The 17,557-nt window shown below is 50.0% G+C and overlaps 3 protein-coding genes across 5 annotated transcripts in view; 2 read left to right on the top strand and 1 right to left on the bottom strand.

Annotated features, from left to right (window-relative positions):
• SNAP47 (synaptosome associated protein 47) overlaps positions 1 to 4,825 on the bottom strand; it is a 67,212-nt gene extending 62,387 nt beyond the window's left edge. For all 3 annotated transcript variants that reach the window (XM_043467062.1, XM_043467063.1, XM_043467064.1), the window contains exon 1: positions 4,521 to 4,825. The gene's annotated coding sequence lies outside the window, so the exon portion shown is untranslated. The remainder of the gene's footprint in view (positions 1 to 4,520) is intronic.
• A 109-nt stretch (positions 4,826 to 4,934) lies between these two features.
• JMJD4 (jumonji domain containing 4) lies at positions 4,935 to 10,122 on the top strand. Its single transcript, XM_043467061.1, has 6 exons — positions 4,935 to 5,459; positions 5,691 to 5,856; positions 7,872 to 7,997; positions 8,301 to 8,568; positions 9,082 to 9,228; positions 9,685 to 10,122. The coding sequence occupies exons 1-6, from the start codon at positions 5,195 to 5,197 to the stop codon at positions 9,985 to 9,987; spliced, it is 1,275 nt and encodes a 424-aa protein (XP_043322996.1). The 5' UTR covers positions 4,935 to 5,194; the 3' UTR covers positions 9,988 to 10,122.
• Positions 10,123 to 10,260: 138 nt separating this feature from the next.
• LOC122440608 (protein yippee-like 5) lies at positions 10,261 to 16,659 on the top strand. Its single transcript, XM_043467065.1, has one exon. It carries the CDS (start codon positions 15,576 to 15,578, stop codon positions 15,939 to 15,941), a length of 366 nt encoding a protein of 121 aa, XP_043323000.1. The 5' UTR covers positions 10,261 to 15,575; the 3' UTR covers positions 15,942 to 16,659.
• The last annotated feature ends 898 nt before the right edge of the window (positions 16,660 to 17,557 follow it).

The following is a 17,557-nucleotide window of genomic DNA, read 5'->3' as shown; positions in this document are numbered from 1 at the left end:
AGAAAAGTACTTAGGTTTGAAGAAAACCAAGGAAAAAGCAAAAGGAGAAACCTGTAGCCACAACTTTTCCTACAACAGATTTCCATGGCAGCCTTCCAATCAGACCAAAATAAATGACGATTAAGTGGAACAGCCAAAGGAACAACATTCCCGTGTGCGTTAGAATGACCCCACACACCCCCTCCCTGTCCCTCAGCTGAGGACTCAGATACCACACCTGTCCCTGGGTGTCTGCCTTTTCTCTCTCCACGCACAGTTTATGGGAAGCAGTGTCCCCACTCCCTCAAAGACCAGGTTCCAGTTCTCTTGATCCCAACCTCCTCCCCTCCAGCAACAATAACTTCTCTGTCCCTTCACCACTAGGATAGGGCATGCTTTTTTTTTTCCCCAAGGGCCAAGTAGTAAATATTTTAGGCTTTGTGAGCACATGGTCTCTGTTAAACTATTCTGCTGTTGCATAGACTATAAGTAGCCAGACAGTCCCCACAGTCCACTTACTGTTCCTCCAAGAGACTCCAAATGTGCCCCTGTGCTTGGCCACCAGCCAGGATTCTCCCCCTCCAGACAGGCTCCTGCCCCTCTGCTCACGGACACGTCTCAGCCCAGGCCTCCAGGTGGCCAAATCTAAAGCACACATCTGTTCTAACCTCTGTCCAACACACCTGCCCACCTCCTGAGAGCCATCATCTCTTGGATTCTTGGATACCATGCTCCCCTGGTCTCCCGCCCCCTGGAGCCTGTTTTCCGTCTGCTCTGCTGGTTCTTCCTCTTCTATCTGACTGCTAAATGCTGGAATCACCAGGTCACAACCTTGGTCCTCTTAATCAATACTCTGTTCTTAAGTGAGTCAACACAGTTTCATGGCATTAAATATACCTTCCAGCTGTTGCCTGGCAAACTTTCCTGTCCAGCCCAGACTCTCTTGAGACTTGAGTACTGCCTGGGCATTTCCACCTGACCATCTAATAGACATTTCCAACTAAGCAAGCCCCTCCATCTGCTCCTGCATTTCAGTGAAGGCAGAGCCAGGTGAGTTCTCATAGATTCCTCTTCCTTATCCCTCTCAATCCAGCAGCAAGTCCCGGCAGCTGCATCTCACACCTGCCCTCTGCACTCCCCACCCCCACAGCCACAGCACTAGGCAAGGCTGTCACCACTGTCCTGGACAACTTCCCAACGGACCTCCTTCTTTCCCTCTGCCCCCACCACTCGGTCTCTATCCAGTAGCTGGTGCGACAACCACAAACAAAATGAGAAAAGGTCACTCTTCTGCGGAAACCCTTTCCCGTGTACCCTGAGTAAAGTCACCAGCTAAGTCAGGTAGGCTTTGGTAACCACAGCCACACCACTCAGGCCAGTAGACAGAGCCTCTCTCTCTGCTCTGCTCCTCAGGGCTCCCTACCTGCGGCTCTTAGGACTCTGAGTGGCCAACTCCACCTCACTCTCCAGATCTCTGTTCCAGGGGCATCCTTGCCTCTTCACCAACCACAGCACTCACAGTAATTCCAAAGAGCCTGTGATCGTGTTTACATGTTGACCAACTGGATCAAAACACTGGAGAAGGCAAACACTACAAGGAGGGTGCCTTGGGGACAATACTGGTGCATCACAGGAACCCAGCGAATATGGGATGAGTGAACTACAAATCATATGATGTGAAAACACACTTGTGTCCACTGGGGACAGTTTTCTTCTTTCTATATGCTAAATTAAGTCACCATTCTATGCTAAGTTCCTGAAGTCCTTATTTGGTCCTCGCCTGCCGTAACCTGGAACCCACATCTCCAGAAAAAACACAACACACCTGCTGACCCTATGGCTAGAGTTGAATCAGGGAGGGGAGGTCATGGCAAGGTACCTCAAGAGTGTCTGAGACTAATCCACACAGTGATGCTCTTGGGGAAGAAATGAGTGGTCACAGGGACTGAACTTACAACACACTGCAGTTCGTATAATGGATCTCTTTTAGCACTTCCATCAGACCTGTGTCCTGGAGTAGACTCAGTATCAAGTAAACACCCTATTTTTAGTTAATTTCCAATGTAACAGACCAAGCAACATTTTACACACCTTCCAATAACTCCTGACCATAAGAAGGATTAGAGTCAGAACAGTGGGAGCAGTGTCTCCGGGCACCAGCGGTCAGTCTTTTCCATTACCTTCACCTCCTGCTCCTCAGAGGCTCCCACTTTCAACCTGGGAGGTTTGGGGTGTTTCATTGCAATAACATAGCCTATTCACAAGGCATGCACCATCTTCTTAACTTCTCAGAGCTGAGAACTAGGATTTTATGTTATTCCCACTGCATTTCCCTCAAATGCTAACTTTTAAATTCCCCTCCTGCCATTTTTCCTCTGGCCCTCTGTGGGGTCTGTCATTGGGGTATGATAAGGCATGCCATGCTCCCAGATCTGATTCAGCTCTGGGTGGGGCTCAGTAATGTGCACTTCCCACCAGTGCCCAGGTGATATCAGGGCCGCTGTCTAGGGGCCTTGGAGGAACACAGACCTGTGTTCCAGTCCCAATACAGTTCTCAATAGCTATGTCAGAGCCTCATGCATACAATGGTGGTAACAGGGTCAACACTAGAGAGCCATCATACAAACTAGAGAAAATACAAGACAAAATGCCTGGCCCAGGGCAAATGCTCAAGAAAGGAGACATGCTCTCCTACCCGGAGCTACTGGTTCAGTTGCCCCAACAATCCTGGGAAGCATGGGGACCTGCTGGCCTAAAGCATCCCCTTACTTATAAAACTTAGTCGCAACCGCAGAGCTTCAGAAGCTAGAATTCTGGAATTCTTACCAGGCAATGTCTATCTGAACTTAACATTTCCCTTACAACGCAAACTTTGAACCATATTTCCCAAATCTTTAGACAATTATGAACACTCTGCTTCCCATACTTTTCCTATTTGCCTTCCATGATCTGCACTTACCACAGCTAAAAATCAAATAATTAAGGAACATCCAGTCAATATGTGGTAAAAAACTGACAACTGTTCATCTTTTTTAAAAAGTTAAAAGCCAAAAAAAAAAAGTTAAAAGCAGCAAAAGCTTACATATGTAAATTCACTTACATATAAAATAGACTGTGTGTGTGTGTACAGAGAGGATTATAGCGAAAAAAACAAATGAGTGAGTACATGCCTGGAAGGATAACTCTATATCAAGAAACGAAAAAATGCTCATCTCTGGATGGAATTAAGGGTGACTCTTATTCTCCATTTTAACTTCCCAGGGCATTCTAACTTTCTGCCCAACACTGGGCCAATGAAGAATTCCACAGCTTGACCATGTGAGGTACAATAGGACAGACTGGGAAAAGTGCACAGGATCACACACCCTCTCACACTGCTCTGCCTGCCACAAACTCCTCACCACCTGTCCCATCTTACCCGTGTGTTCTCAGCTCCCACTTTAGACCCCTCCTCTACCTGGACTTCAGACGCTCCCTAACTCACTTTCTTCCTAGTCCCCCCCTCTGCCTTTCCCCACTTCTGGTTCTTGTTGTTCTCCTGCATAAGCTTTAAACCCCTTGGAAAGAGTCTCCACCCCCCAAACCCCTCTCCAAAGCTCAGAGCCCCAATATCCCCAGAGTCTCCCTTATGCCACCTATAGGATAAATAAGATTACATCTTCACTGTTCAATAAAGGGGAAGAAGTTGCTCTTTCTCTACCCTTTGAGTGTTTCTTTTAGTCAGGAATGAAAAAAACTCAGTGTTCAGATTTTACAGGGCACAGTCACCACCTGCTGACTCAGAGCTGTAAATAAACAGGGACCTCCAGAACCCAGGCAGGAGTCTCTTGTCAGGCACAGACTTTCCTCAAGGCGATGACAGAGCTCTTCACAATTCTTTCTCTGCTTTTTGTGTGTGAAATGTGTGAAGTTCTGTCCAACTCTACTCTCTTGCAGATGCCTTAAATGTACGTAATCTGCTCAAACAGTAATGAAACTGTTTTCTTCTCTTCCATACTAATACGGGTAGATCTGAGTTGAAAGAACATGTATTTCTCCAACATGCTGAGACCCTGACGTGTCATCCCCACTCAAGTCCCCCTTTTTTGTTCCTCATTTCAGGTCTGGTGTGCACAGTCCCGTATTTCCACACCTTCACTTCAGACCCTCCCTATTCTCCCAGTATCCCCTCCAGGTTCCCACCACCCCGTCCAGGTCCCAACCATCCTATCCTGGTCTACACATCCCCTCCATGTTCCCAGCATCGCCCTTGGCCCTCAGCACTCCCCTAACCCCCAGCAACCCCACCAGGTCCCACCATCACCGGCAAATTACAGCATTCCTTCCAAGTCCCCATCATCTCCTTGGGCCTCCACCATTTCCCTAGCCAGGGCCTCTCCACCCCCTCTCCATCCCCTCCAGGTCCCCAGCATCCCTTAAAGACCCCCAGCATCCCTCAGATCCCACTGTTGGCCCTTGTACCTCTTTGTTAGCCCTACCCACATCCCACCAACCTTCCGCAGTCCTTGAAGGTTAAGAAAGGAAAGAAGAGGAGTCCTTACCTCGCTGGTAGCGTCAGGAGGGATTATGCCGGAAGAGCACAAGCCCAGCTGCAGACTGGAGACACCGCTTACTCGAGTCGCTGGGAAGACGAGAAAACGGCGAGACTCGGGGCCGGCGCCGTTCGACAACCTTTGAAGCCCCGGGGTACCCGAAGCTGGGTCGAAGCTGCCGCAGGCCGTTCAAGTACCCGGTGCGGGCCGCAGCATGAAGCGAGCATGCGCGCAGGGCCTGGCTCGCCGTGTTTCAGGCTCCGGCAGGAACTCCAAGTGCAGACTCTTGGTTCCACTTGACTGCTCTGGGACTACCGCGGGCTTTGCTGTCTGTACTTCCCCGGTTTCTCCCAGGCCGGCTGTGGGCTGTGAGCCACGGACGCCTAGAGTGTTTACTCCGGAAGCAGTTTTAGCAAACACTTCCTTTTTTCTCTTCCCAGTTTAAAGAGCGGAGACGTGAGAATGCGCGAGTGGGATTCTGGGCTTCCGCCCTTCGCCGGCCCACGGCGGGGAGGCCTCACCGCTGGTTCCACCGTCCGCACCAGCCCCTCTGTCCCCGCCGCTCCTTCGACATCCCCCGAGCCCGGCCCCGTCCCCAGCAGCCCTCCAGACTCCCCGTCCCCCCGCGGCAGACTCCCAGCCCAGGTTACCCTGCGCCCCACGGACGCAGAACCTGGCCCGGGATGGACAGGGAGACGCGCGTATTCGCCGAGAGCCACTTCAGAGGCCTCGAGGGGCGTCTCCCCAGCAGGGTTTGTCTGAAACTGGACCGCGTGGACTTCATCGAGAAGCCGGACTCCTTTTCCTACGCCGACTTTTTCAAGGGCTACCTGCTCCCCAACTTGCCCTGTGTTTTTTCCAGCGCCTTCACCGAGGACTGGGGTAGCAGGAGGCTCTGGGTGACACCCAGCGGAAAGCCCAACTTCGATTATCTGCTTCAGAACTATGGTAAGGACTGGGCAGGAACACCCTGGAGTGCAAGCAGAGGCCTAGACTCTGACCTAAGTCAGACTGTGAGGGCGCAAATGAGGAAAGCCACAGAGGGCTTGAGGGAGGCAGGGCATGAGAAGAATTCACTGGAGACGGTGTAGCAGTGAATTGGAGGGCGGCCAGGGTCAGGGAGGATGGACAGGCTGGAGGACTCTCAGAAAAGTCTTTTGCCTGACCCTTTCCTTTCAGGAGACGTGGTTGTACCTGTTGCAAACTGTGGGGTCCAGGAATACAACTCCAACCCCAAAGAACACATGCCCCTCAGAGACTACATCAGCTACTGGAAAGAGTACATTCAGGGAAACTACTCCTCTTCACGGGGCTGTTTATATCTCAAAGACTGGCATCTGTGCAGGTAAAGGGGCCTGGAATACTGGCCACAGCACTCCTTCTCAGTTCTGAGTGAGCCCTGGCTGCACACAGAGGAACTGAGCTTTAACCCATTGAGGAATTTAACTTGATCTCTTCAGCCTGGTTGAAAGTGTCATTCTCTCCAGTCATGGCCATCTCACTATGCCATCACAGGCTTGGCTGCTGTGAAGAATGTGGGCCTGGCAAAGGCGCATATGGCTGTGGTTACCCACCTCTTCGTTGTCAGTTTTGCCTAGAACCTTCCTTGTCAACTTCACTTCCATCTAGCTGGCAGCACCCAGCCTTTGCCTATCCTCTCAGGCACCCCTGGGACCAGCCTCCCGTGTCCAAACCTACTTCTCCCAAGTCAGACCTTTTGTCATTCACCTTGGTTGCTGCCAGTCTCCAGACTGCCCTGCCTCAGGTCCTGCACGCCACTGCTAGGCTCACTAAAGTCCAGATGAGCTTCCCAGCAGGACTGTGTCCCTCCCATTTAAAAATCTCCATCACTAACAAGCAGTGGCAACTGTTTATTGAGGCCTTCCAAGGTCTGTCCCCACCTACCACACACTTCTTCCACCTGGAGCGCTCGAAGGAGGTTGTCCTGAGAAACATCTCACTCATGTGGGCAACCCCACCCCATCTGTGGTGTTCCCGCTCTCTGAGGTGGTCCTCAGGTTTTGTAGCCATTTCCCCTGCCAGGGTTATGCTTTTCACAAGCAGGGAAGGGGTCCTACGCAGACCCCCACTCTCTGGCACAGGGCCTTGGCACAGAGTAGGTGCTCATTTAATAAATGAGTGAACAATCGAGTTCTTGTTTCACTGATGCAGGAATTAAAACTCCCCCCCACCCCCAAAAAATGAATTCAGGCCCTTGTGCTTCCCAAGAGCAATCCAAGAGTACATGAAAGGCATCAGCAGCATCCTGCTCACAGCTTGCCTTGGTACTGCCTGCTACACAGTTTCTTACCTGGCAGACAGAAGCTAAGATGCAGCCACACTCTGGCCTTGGCCTCAGGAATTCATATTCCAGCAGCCCAGATGGACTCATAGACTCAGACGCTCATGTCCTGTGAATTTGTGCTTCAGATAAGCAATGAGTGGTTTTTACATACTTATCCTAGAAACTTGTTCATTGTTTATTTGAAATTCAGTTTTGACAGAGTGTCTTGCATTTTCCTGGGCAACCCAAAAATAAAAAGAGCAAAGGAAGAGCTGCATCAGGCAGGCAGGCAGCCACAGGGGAGAGAATATCTGAGCAGGGTTGTGAAGGGTGAGCAGGCGTCTGTTAGCGTACAGAGGCATGGCAGCGGTGGAATCTGCATGGTGTCGGGGAAACTACCAGTGGTTTGGTACTACTGAGGCTGTATCCTAGCATGGCCTCTGACCAACAGTGTTGTATGACTGTGTAGCTGAATGTGCACTCTCCCTTGGGCTGGTTTAGAGTGTTCCTCTATTTGGGATCCCATTGGTTGGGTTGTCGGGTGAACCAGGAGAGTGAAGGGTTGAGAGACAAGGCAGAAAGGACCTTGGTGTACCTGGGCTATCCTCACATCTGGCCTCATGGCTTTGGATCTGCTTGATAGAGTCAGTGGTGTGGGTAAAAAAGTGGAAGCTCCCAAATTCGGGAAGCCATCATGATGCAAATGATGCCTTTATAACCCCAGCTCAGCCAGAGGCTGAAATCCTGGAATGGGTGTGGAAGGGGCCCTAAACATCTAGGTCACTGCCTGCACAAGTTGTCTAGGTTGTGTCATAGCACCCCCAAAACCATTTTATCTGCTTATATCTCTGGTTCAGTCATTTGGGCAGGGATCAGCTGGGGTCATCTGGTGGCTGGGCTATGGCTGGGTGGTCTGAGGTGGCCCCACTCCTGGTGGTTGGTGCTAACTCCAGAAGGCAGGTCAGGGTCATTCACATAATTTCAAAACTCTCATGATATTTCATGCACTCAGGATGTGGGTGCTGGGAGGTTGGCTTGTAGCCACTTATGCTGCAGCTTCATGCCACTTTCTAAAGGGACTTCTCGACAGAAGACGTGTTCACCCTGCCCATATACTTCTCATCTGACTGGCTCAACGAGTACTGGGACGCCCTAGACGTGGATGACTACCGCTTCGTTTACATGGGGCCCACCGGCACTTGGTAACTGCCTGTCTGCTCCCATCCACCATCCTATGCCCCTGTCCCCGGTCACTCTCCTGAACCTTTCTGTTGGTCTGTTGGCTTTTGCCCAAAGCCTCTCAGAGATCCCTGTTAGCCAAATGGAAAGAGCTCCTGCACCTCCTTTGTGATGTTCTGGGGCTGGAGAGGTTTGGCCCTCCCACCTGGCTCACAGGCCAGGTATGAGAACTGGGGACCCCTGAGGCCTCTGAGTCTGGCCAGTCTATTCCAAAGAAGCAGAGCCCACATCCGAGCCACATGGCACCAACAGGAGCTCTTGCACAGGTCGCCGTTCCACGCCGACATTTTCCGCTCCTTCAGCTGGTCCGTCAACATCTGCGGGAGGAAGAAGTGGTTCTTCTTCCCACCAGGGCAAGAAGACGCCCTGCGGGACCGTCATGGTGGCCTGCCCTACGATGTGACCTCCCCCAGCCTCCTGGACAGCCACCTGCACCCCACGCGAGATGGCTGTGGCCCGCCGCTGGAGGTCACGCAGGAGGCCGGCGAGATGGTGTTTGTGCCCAGTGGGTGGCACCACCAAGTCCACAACCTGGTAGGCGGGCGCTCCACACCCACGGCCTGCGGCCCGATGAGTCAGGGAGCGGGCCGCGGGGCTGCCCGGGGCTGCCCCGCAGCTCGCCTTGCCTTCAGCACCTTCCCAAATGCGTCCTGCAGAGTGGGCAGGCTGTCCCTCTGGGAGAGCCTGGGTATGGGATGGGGCAGGCCATGGGCAAGAGTGGTGCTGCATGTAGCCATGTTGGTTCCTGCACACAGCACCGCTGACGGCCCCCAGCCTCTCTGCCTCCGTACATGTTACTTTCTTGAGTGACAGTGGGCAAGGGGTCCACACACGTGGGGTTGTCCCAGCCTTTGGGGAGCCCCACTGTGGGTTAATAATTGTGGATTAGGATGATCCCAGCCCCAGCTCCCTCTTCTCTGCTGGCTCCCAGTGGGAGCTCGGAGTGGCTCTTCCCAGCTGAGGAAGTCTGAGTGGATCTCAGGACAGGGGGAGGGGACAGTGCCCCCTGTGGGATCATGAGGACAGCCTGCGCCCTGCCCCTTCCAGGAGGACACCATCTCCATCAACCACAACTGGGTCAACGGCTGTAACCTGGCCAACATGTGGCACTTCCTGCAGCAGGAGCTCCGTGCCGTGCAGCAGGAGGTCATTGAGTGGAGGGACGCCATGCCTGACTGGCATCACCACTGCCAGGTGGGACAACGAGTGTGAGCAGTAGTGGGGGCACCGGGTGAGTGAGGCTTGCCACAGCTATGTAGGAGAAGGAGGTGGGTAGGGGCCCACCTGGGCCAGGACCACAGCTGGGGCAAGAATATGCTCACCAGGCCCGGGCCTCAGCCAGGGAAAGGTGTGGAAAAAACCCCGGGGCAGCCTGCAACCTAAAGGGAGGTGTGGTCTCTGAGGTCAGAGCTGCGGTCTTAGGGGCCCAGTGGCAGCTAGGCCTACCTATGTGAGTGAGGGTCTGGGGCTTCCAGGCTGCAGGACTCAGACCCATTTGATCACTGACCGACCCCCCGGTGTGTCTCTACATCCTCAAGGACGGGACTGTGTGTCAGGGCCCTTTGCAGCCTAGACTCGGTATAGGGTCAACAGAGCTTGCCCAGAGCTATGAGTGAGCAGCAGCTCACTGGCTGTTTCTTTCTGACCCAGGTCATCATGAAGTCCTGCTCTGGGATTAATTTTGAAGAATTTTATCACTTCCTGAAGATCATTGCTGAAAGGAGGCTTCTCCTCCTTGCGAAGGGGATGAGCCCTGGCCAGGCAGAGGGTGGCGCGGACACTGGATTGGGCCCCCAGCAGGCCGCATTTGACATTGGCCGCATAGCTGAGGTGCTGGAGTCCGTGGTGGTCCACCCTGACTTCCAGAGGGTAGATACTAGTACATTCTCACCACGGCCAGAGGTACTACTGCAGCAGCTGAAAGAGGCTGTAGCTGCCACGACGTCCCTTTAGTGCATGCTCTGAGGACTGGCTGAAGCACGTCTTTGGGGAATGCTGGAGGCACCAGTGTGGAAGGCGGTCATCCTGCTCCAGGATCCCTTCTGGAAATAAAGCTCTGCCCTCCTGTGTGGCCTGGGACCTGTCACCTCCCCGTTGAACTGTCACTTGAGTGTCCCAGGCACAGTTCCTGCTCTTAGGGGTCTGGTATGTCCTGGCTCTCTTTTGGCATCCCTGGGGCACTGACACCTGTCCAGAAGATCCAGGCTCCTTGTCCTTGTGAGGCTCAGCCAGGACTGGGAACTGGATCTTGTGAGAGGGTGCATGGGGAAGTGTTGGTCATTTGAACCCAGAGCAAGGAGGCTAGGAATGTGCTGGGGACTCGGGAGTGGGCGTGGCATGTGGCCAGGTTTACTTCCCCCCACCACCCTTCCCTCAGCAAAGGCTAGCACCCATGCTGACAGCCTCCCATCCTCAGCAGTGCAGGGCCCCCCCTGCAGTAGCACCACATCCCTGCATGAGTCCACACATCTCCCACTAGAAGAGGGCCCTCGGTGTAGGGTAGAGACTGGATCCCAAGGCGGACCCAAGACCCAAGACCTGTGTCTGCATCCCACGTTGGAATCACTGTTTAAAATAGAGCGTTCCTTCCCTCTTCTGGCCTATGATCCTCTCCTCCCCAGCAGGATCCTGATGTGTCTATTAGAGCTCCAGGCCTCATGTGCTGTCCTTCATGCAGGTCTCCCAGATGTCATAGGTACATCATTCAGGTGCTCTTTGGGCCCTGGCAATAGGGCAAGGCAAAGTCTGTCCCCCTCCTGCTTGCTACAGCAATACCTTGCCCCTGCAGAGACTTTGAGCCCTCCCTTGCAGCTGCACACCCAGTGAGGGAGAATGCCTTGTCTGAGCTCTCCCTGTGGGCCAGGTAGGGCCCAAAGGCCTGCTGGAACCTGGGTCTCTTCCACACCTCATACACCATCCAGCTTAACTCACTGCACACCCACTATTGGCCATCTAAAGTCACTTTGCAAACTGTTTGATTCAACAACCACTCTGTGTACTCATTCTGTCCTGTCTAGAATTTATCATTGCACTCCTTTCACACTTGTCTGTACCATCCAGTTTCCACTTGTTGCACACCCATATTATAGGCAGTAGTCACAGTTTCAGGATTCTCCGGAGAAATGGAACCAATAGACTATATGTAGAAAGAGAGGTGTTAAGGGCTGGTGAGTGTGAAATCTGTGTGATAGGCTGCAGACCCAGGGAAGAGCTGACATTGCTGTCTTGAGTCTAGAGGCTGGAAACTCAGGCAGGGCTTCTGTGATCCAATCTAAAGGCAGAAATGCTTCTTTGGGAAACCTAGGTCCTTTGCTGTTAAGATCTTAAACTAATTTGGTGAGGTCTACCCACAATTTGGAGGGTAATCTGCTTTAAATCTCTTGAGTTGAATGTTAATCACATTTTAAAAATGCCAACAACATCCAGACACACATTTAGCCAAATAACTGCACCCTGACCTGACCACACTGGCACATAAAATGGACCATTGTAGTCACTCCTCACATACTCACTGGTCACTCTGCTTCATCCAGTGCCCAGTTCTTACATGCCCCCTCTGACATTCACCAATATCTCCTTGCACACTCACTGTGTAATTAAAAAGCCAGTGACTCATTTCCAGGTCACTTTGCAAATCTGTTTGCCATCTGGAGTCACTGCATACCCTCCATGTGCAGTTCACCAATGAGTCTATGCGTGTGCATCCCACTTTCACTCCAGCACACTCTTGTAGCATTTAACAATCGCTCCTCCCATGCTCGCCATCAAATTTTCTACTCTCACACTACTGTGTGCCAGCCTATAGAGTCTTATTGCACACACACTGGGGCCAGGTTATCAACTGCCCCTCATGCCCCTCACTCTTCCAGCTTCCCCTCCGACACAGCCATTGTATGCCATTTAACAATGCTTACACACTCACTGCAGAGTAACTACTCTGCACGTTTCTGTGAATTTATCAGTCTTTCCTTGCACATTAGTTCTGCACCATCCAGGTTCATCAATAATCAACTCCGTTATGGTCATTATGTGTAGTTCAACCATTGTTTGCTCTATCTTGCTCCTCCTGTGTCTTCTTGCACTCCCACTTGCATTTAACAGTCACTTTGCACAAATCCTCTAGGGCCTGGCAGAGGTGAGCCCTACTGTGTGTCTGAGTGACAGAACCATCAGGAAGGAAAGGGTAACTCAGAATTGCCCCACAATTCATCTGTTTCTTGCCTTTAAAGGCTGTATATTCAGGGGAGGGTATTGAAAATATGTGACAGTATAATCTGAAGGCTGTGTAGGATCCCAGGGGCTCCCTCACTGTGCCTGATATTAACTCTTTTGTTTCCAATCCTAGGAGAAGCCTCAGGAGGGCACTCAGGTGAGGGCAGGGCAATGTGTTTCCCATCCAGGTTGGAAGCAGTCTAGTGTTTAACTGGTAGAGCCGTGTCGGTGCTGTCCATGGATTGTTGGTCCTAGTGGTATCCCTCCTCCCTGCCTATCAGGCTGCATCTTTCAGCCCTTTGTACAGGAGAGGCTGACATCTCCATGACATAACCAAGCCCCAGGCAGAGAAGAGTGGCCATGGTGTACCTGATACGGGCCTGGGAACCATCTAGGACGTTTCTGTGTTAAAGTTTGCAGCGATGCTGGGAATCCTTGTACACAGGCAGCACTACACAGGAGTGCTGGTAGAATGACATCACAAGTCTTTCCCTGGAAAAGAAATAAGCAGGAAAGGGAATCCTGAGGTCAGAGGAGTATTCCAACTTATGTGAAGTACTGACCTTGGGAAAGTGGGGTGATGGAAAATCTTGCCTGCTCTCAGTTTGTTTGCTAATAACCTTCCTCTGCCTTTTTCTTTTCCATGTTGTATGTTTTCTCTTTTTCACAAGTTTCTCCACTTAGGGCTTACAGAATTGCAGAGTTTGACCAACAGTTTCCTAATCGGTGGTCAAAAGATACCTCAGTAACAGAAGCAGAAAGCTCTCCCTCCATAGTGTAGAAATCAGCCATTGTCCTGGGGTAGGTAGTGATCCTGGCAAGAGTTAACTTTTAAAGATGCCTGCATTTCAGTGGTTGTTGCTATGCCTGTGACAATACCTTCAGCTTCCAAATCTCCCAAGTTCTGAGGGGCTTTCTCAGCTCCTTGTCCAGTTTAATGATACTGAAACAAACATCTCTGTGAAAGATGGACGTGGACATGTCCTTCAGAGAAGGATAACTGATGCTGCTTACTTCTTCCACATAGAATAAACTGATGGCCCTGCAAGACTTACTGAATGAGGAGTGAGAGTATCTGTCTCTTTTTAAACACAAAAAAATGAAAGAACAGAATCACAACTCCTGGGCTATAGTAGAAAATGGGATTTTAATACAATATTCAAGTGCAGCTTTGGCTATTTACAACAATAGTAAACTTTTTTTTTTTTTCACCTTTTATACAAAAAAAGCAGTTACTATCTCACCTTCTCTGAAATCTTCCCACTGACCCCTTCTCCTGTGGTCTCGTAAGTCCTTGGTGCTTGGCACTTGCAGTGGCACCAGAAAACATCAGTGGGATGAAGATGAAGAGTAAGGTATGTGAAGTGGGGTCTCTCCTCTGCTGGGGGAGGGGAGTGGGTAAGACTGTCACTTTCAGTTGGCCTTGATAGAATCTCTGAGATTGCATTAGCCTGAGAAAGTGGTGAGTAGGACCAGGATCCCTGGGAAGGTCGTAGGCAGGTGCTGTGAAATAGGAGAGAACTGCAGTTGTCTGACCCAGTGGGTGAGTGAGGCTCTGGGGAGCCTGTGGGCACAGCTGGCAGTGAGTGGTACCTGTGAAGGGCACTGTGCAGAAGGCAGTATCTGGCAGCAGGCAGGGCTCTGTGCCCATTGGCAGTGCTCAGCTCAAGTTAACTAGCCTTCTGGTTCCCAGAGAGCAGAAGGCTCCTAAGGCAATAAAGTCCATGGGAGGCCAGGTTAGCTTGTGAACTGCCCAGCCAGAAAAGAGGTTCAGTGGTGAGACAAGCCTGGAGGTGGCTTGGTCTGTCAGGTTGGGAACACGGTGTCTGGTTGACCTGGGCCACTTCAGTCTGGAAGTTTTTAATTCATTCTGGAGAGGGTGATCCTGAGGCTGGCTACTGTCAGGAATCAGAAGATGCCCTTTGTGAGCCAGAGAAAGAGCAAAGTAAGGCTAAAAACTAAGAGCAGAGATGAATATAATAAGAGAACAACATAATGGAGAAAACAACAAACTAAAAATTGTTTCTCTGGAGAAATGAAAAAATTGACAAACATTTAGATAAATTGACTAAGAAAAAGGTAGAGAAGACAACTAAAGTCAGAAACAAAGTTGGGGTTACCCAGAATGACCCTGGGTGTCCCATCCCTGCTACTGTTGCTTTGCTGAGTGCAGTGGGTACAGCCCATCCCACTGGTAAAGTCAGTGCTCTTAACTATAATCCAGACAAGAAACCAGAGAACAGAAAACAGCGGCTCCCTGGGCCCTTCATGGGGCAGAGAAGTGGGACATGCAGACTCCAGGAGTGGTGAGAAGGACCTCAATCCTCCCTTGTCTCCATATTACCTTCCTCTGGCCCTGGATGTCCAGCTAACTCTTGAGACCTCACCAAGCCTGGGCAATAAACCTAGCTCCACTTCCAAATGAGGACCCCAAGCCTCCAGCAAAGGTGGTCATGTCTCTGGACTTAATTGTTATGAATTACATCTGGTTGTAAGTCACCCATGCCCTCAAGCTATTCTGCTTGGAGGACTGCCAGTGTCCTCAGCCCAGTGGGCCATCATTGGAGGACCAAGTCCAAAAGACTACTTCTCTTGGAAGTGGAACACTTGGGGTCACTCCATGCACCCAATTTATAGAGGAGGAAACTAAAGATTTCTGTAGCCCCCTCCACACTAAAGGATTTTGCTCAGATGCCTATATCAGTAGACACAAGACCCCAGGCACTGTCCTGCCCAGGATGCTCTACAGGTGTCCCATTCCAGAACCCTGGGGGACCTCTGCCTATCAGCCTGCTATCACTCCCCCTCCCCATGCTGTGGGCCTGTGGACAGGCTGCCAGGAGATTAAATGTCCCTACCCCATAAGAGAGCTTCCCCTAACCTCTTTTTCCTCTTATCACCTTAAGGTGTCCACTCTTCCTCTGGCCCCCATACCTATGGTGCCCACCTGGAAGTTTCTATGTGTGTATTTGAAGGATACTTGAAGCAATATGGCCCATTAAGGAGAGGGTGAACAGGGATCTGCCAGATTCCTATGGAATTTCATTCTTAAAACATAACCCATGGGAGTGGTTGACTAAGGGTATCAGGATAAGAGTTAGGCATAAGAGGTAAGAGGTTGGGGTTAGGGATCAAGTGTAGGACATTAGGATCAGGGTCAGTATTGAAATCTGGATCAAGATTGAGATCTGAGATTAAGATTTGAGTTTGGCTGACTAAACCTGAAGACTCTGGTGGCTAAGGGGCTTCATCCCAGCTGAGAAGTGAAAAGCCGCAGGCGGCCGCAGACTTCACAGCCGCTCGGGGTTTTTAGAGCTTCAGCTTTAAAAATGGGCAGGATTTTCCTTGATCATATCGGTGGTACCCGTCTGTTTTCCTGTGCAAACTGCGATATGATCCTGACCAACCGTTCGGAACTCATCTCCACTCGATTCACGGGCGCCACTGGCAGAGCATTTCTTTTTAACAAGGTAGTTAACCTACAGTATAGTGAAGTTCAAGATCGAGTCATGCTCACTGGCCGCCACATGGTTCGAGACGTGAGCTGCAAAAACTGCAATAGCAAACTGGGATGGATCTATGAGTTTGCCACTGAAGACAGCCAGTGTTATAAGGAAGGTCGTGTGATCCTGGAACGCGCTCTAGTTCGAGAAAGTGAGGGCTTTGAGGAGCATGTACCATCTGATAACTCTTGAAGAAAAAGAGAGAAATCCATCTTTTCCCAGGTCTCCTTCACTGAAAACAAAAATCTACTTACATACACTGTCACCTTAGCATCAGAGTCGGATTCATGAACTGCGGAACAAGAGGTTGTGAGAATCTATGATGGAACCTTCCTTTCTTTCCTTTTTTCTTAAATTTTCTATTTTCCATTCAACAGCAGTGTGTAGAGAGAATATTATGCAGATGCCTTTTTTCCCCCCTGTGTTTACATCTTGAGGCAGAATAGTCTATCTGCAGCTACATGGTGGGCTATGTGAGGAAAAAAATCTGGGCTATTAAGAGTGAAAAAGTATTTTATGTAAATTTTGAAAGGAAAATGTGTCAAGAGCATGGTTTTTAAATTTATTTGGGCTTCATTTTAAGACTTTTTTTTTAAAACCCAGTTATTTCACTTGATTTGCTAGCTTCAGAGAAGAGATCCGAATTTGTGACCAGCGCTAAAGGTTCAGTGTTAGTATTGCTTGTGCTGGCCATTGTGCCATATTCTTGTTGGAGATGAACCGTAGCATCAGAGCCCATTCTTCCTTGTCAGTCTTGACCCAAAGATGTCACCGTTCCTAGTTGTTTGTCACCACATAATTGGTGTTGATTGGAAACTTTTCCTGATATGGGGCAGAACTGCTTGGTTGTCTTTTCCATGTAACTTAAGCATAGTAATATAAATAAAGTAATAGTTGGAAAAAAAAAAAAGATTTGAGTTTGTGCTTGGATTTGGGTATGTAGTTGGGTTAGAGAGTCAGGGTCAGGATGTAGATTAGGGTCAGAATTAGGAATAGAGTAAAGGTCAAGGTCAGAGTCAGGATTTGGCTTTGAGTCTAGGGTTAGGATCAGGATAAGAGTCAAAGTTTGGATTAGGTTTTAGATTTGGGGATGGATTGGGGGTTAGGGTTATGTTTAGGTGTTCAAATTAGGGTCAGGGTTAGGTTTAGAAACAACTTTAAGTCTCTATAAACACTTCACATATTACAGAATTATCACTTCCATTAACAAAACACTGTTTGGAACACAGCTTTTAAGTAGCTTCTAGAAACACCTTTATTTCAAGTCCCTTAAATACTTCACTACAGGCATTATAGAATGGGTAACACTTCCATTTACTGATGGAACACTATACCAATTGCAGGTTTCAGTGACTATTTAAAAACCAAGTCTCAAATATTTCACCACATGCACTACAAAATGGGTATTATTTAATTCATTGAAAGAACACTGTGCTGAAGGCATCTTGCCAGTAGCTTGTAAGAAACATTTTTATTTCCAGGCAACCAAGGTCAATCTGAGACAACTGTTATGGAAGTTAATTGAATGGCAACTCAGAACCTGAGGACAAGTCTCTGATAACTCAGACAGACAGCTACTCAACCCAGAAGGTAGGCATCCTAGGCCAAGGTCAAGGCTGAGACACTAAAAAGATAGGTGATCCCACTCCTGGGCATACACACCAAGGAAACCAAAGCTGAAAGAGACACGTGTACCCCAGTGTTCATCACAGCACTATTTATAATAGCCAGGACATGGAAGCAACCTAGATGCCCATCAGCAGACGAATGGATAAGGAAGCTATGTTACATATACACAATGGAATATT

This window comes from Cervus canadensis, chromosome 4 (genome assembly GCF_019320065.1).
Source record: "Cervus canadensis isolate Bull #8, Minnesota chromosome 4, ASM1932006v1, whole genome shotgun sequence".
NCBI lineage: Eukaryota > Metazoa > Chordata > Mammalia > Artiodactyla > Cervidae > Cervus > Cervus canadensis.
Note: the sequence above shows the minus strand (reverse complement) of the source record. Positions and strands in the feature narration are given on the sequence as shown.

Excerpts from the sequence above, each read along its gene's own strand:
- JMJD4 (XM_043467061.1), top strand. The coding sequence starts at position 5,195 with ATGGACAGGGAGACGCGCGTATTCGCCGAGAGCCACTTCAGAGGCCTC. Across the intron at positions 5,460-5,690 it reads TTATCTGCTTCAGAACTATG|GAGACGTGGTTGTACCTGTT; the intron begins GTAAGGACTGGG and ends CTTTCCTTTCAG. Across the intron at positions 5,857-7,871 it reads AAAGACTGGCATCTGTGCAG|GGACTTCTCGACAGAAGACG; the intron begins GTAAAGGGGCCT and ends CACTTTCTAAAG.
- LOC122440608 (XM_043467065.1), top strand. The coding sequence starts at position 15,576 with ATGGGCAGGATTTTCCTTGATCATATCGGTGGTACCCGTCTGTTTTCC.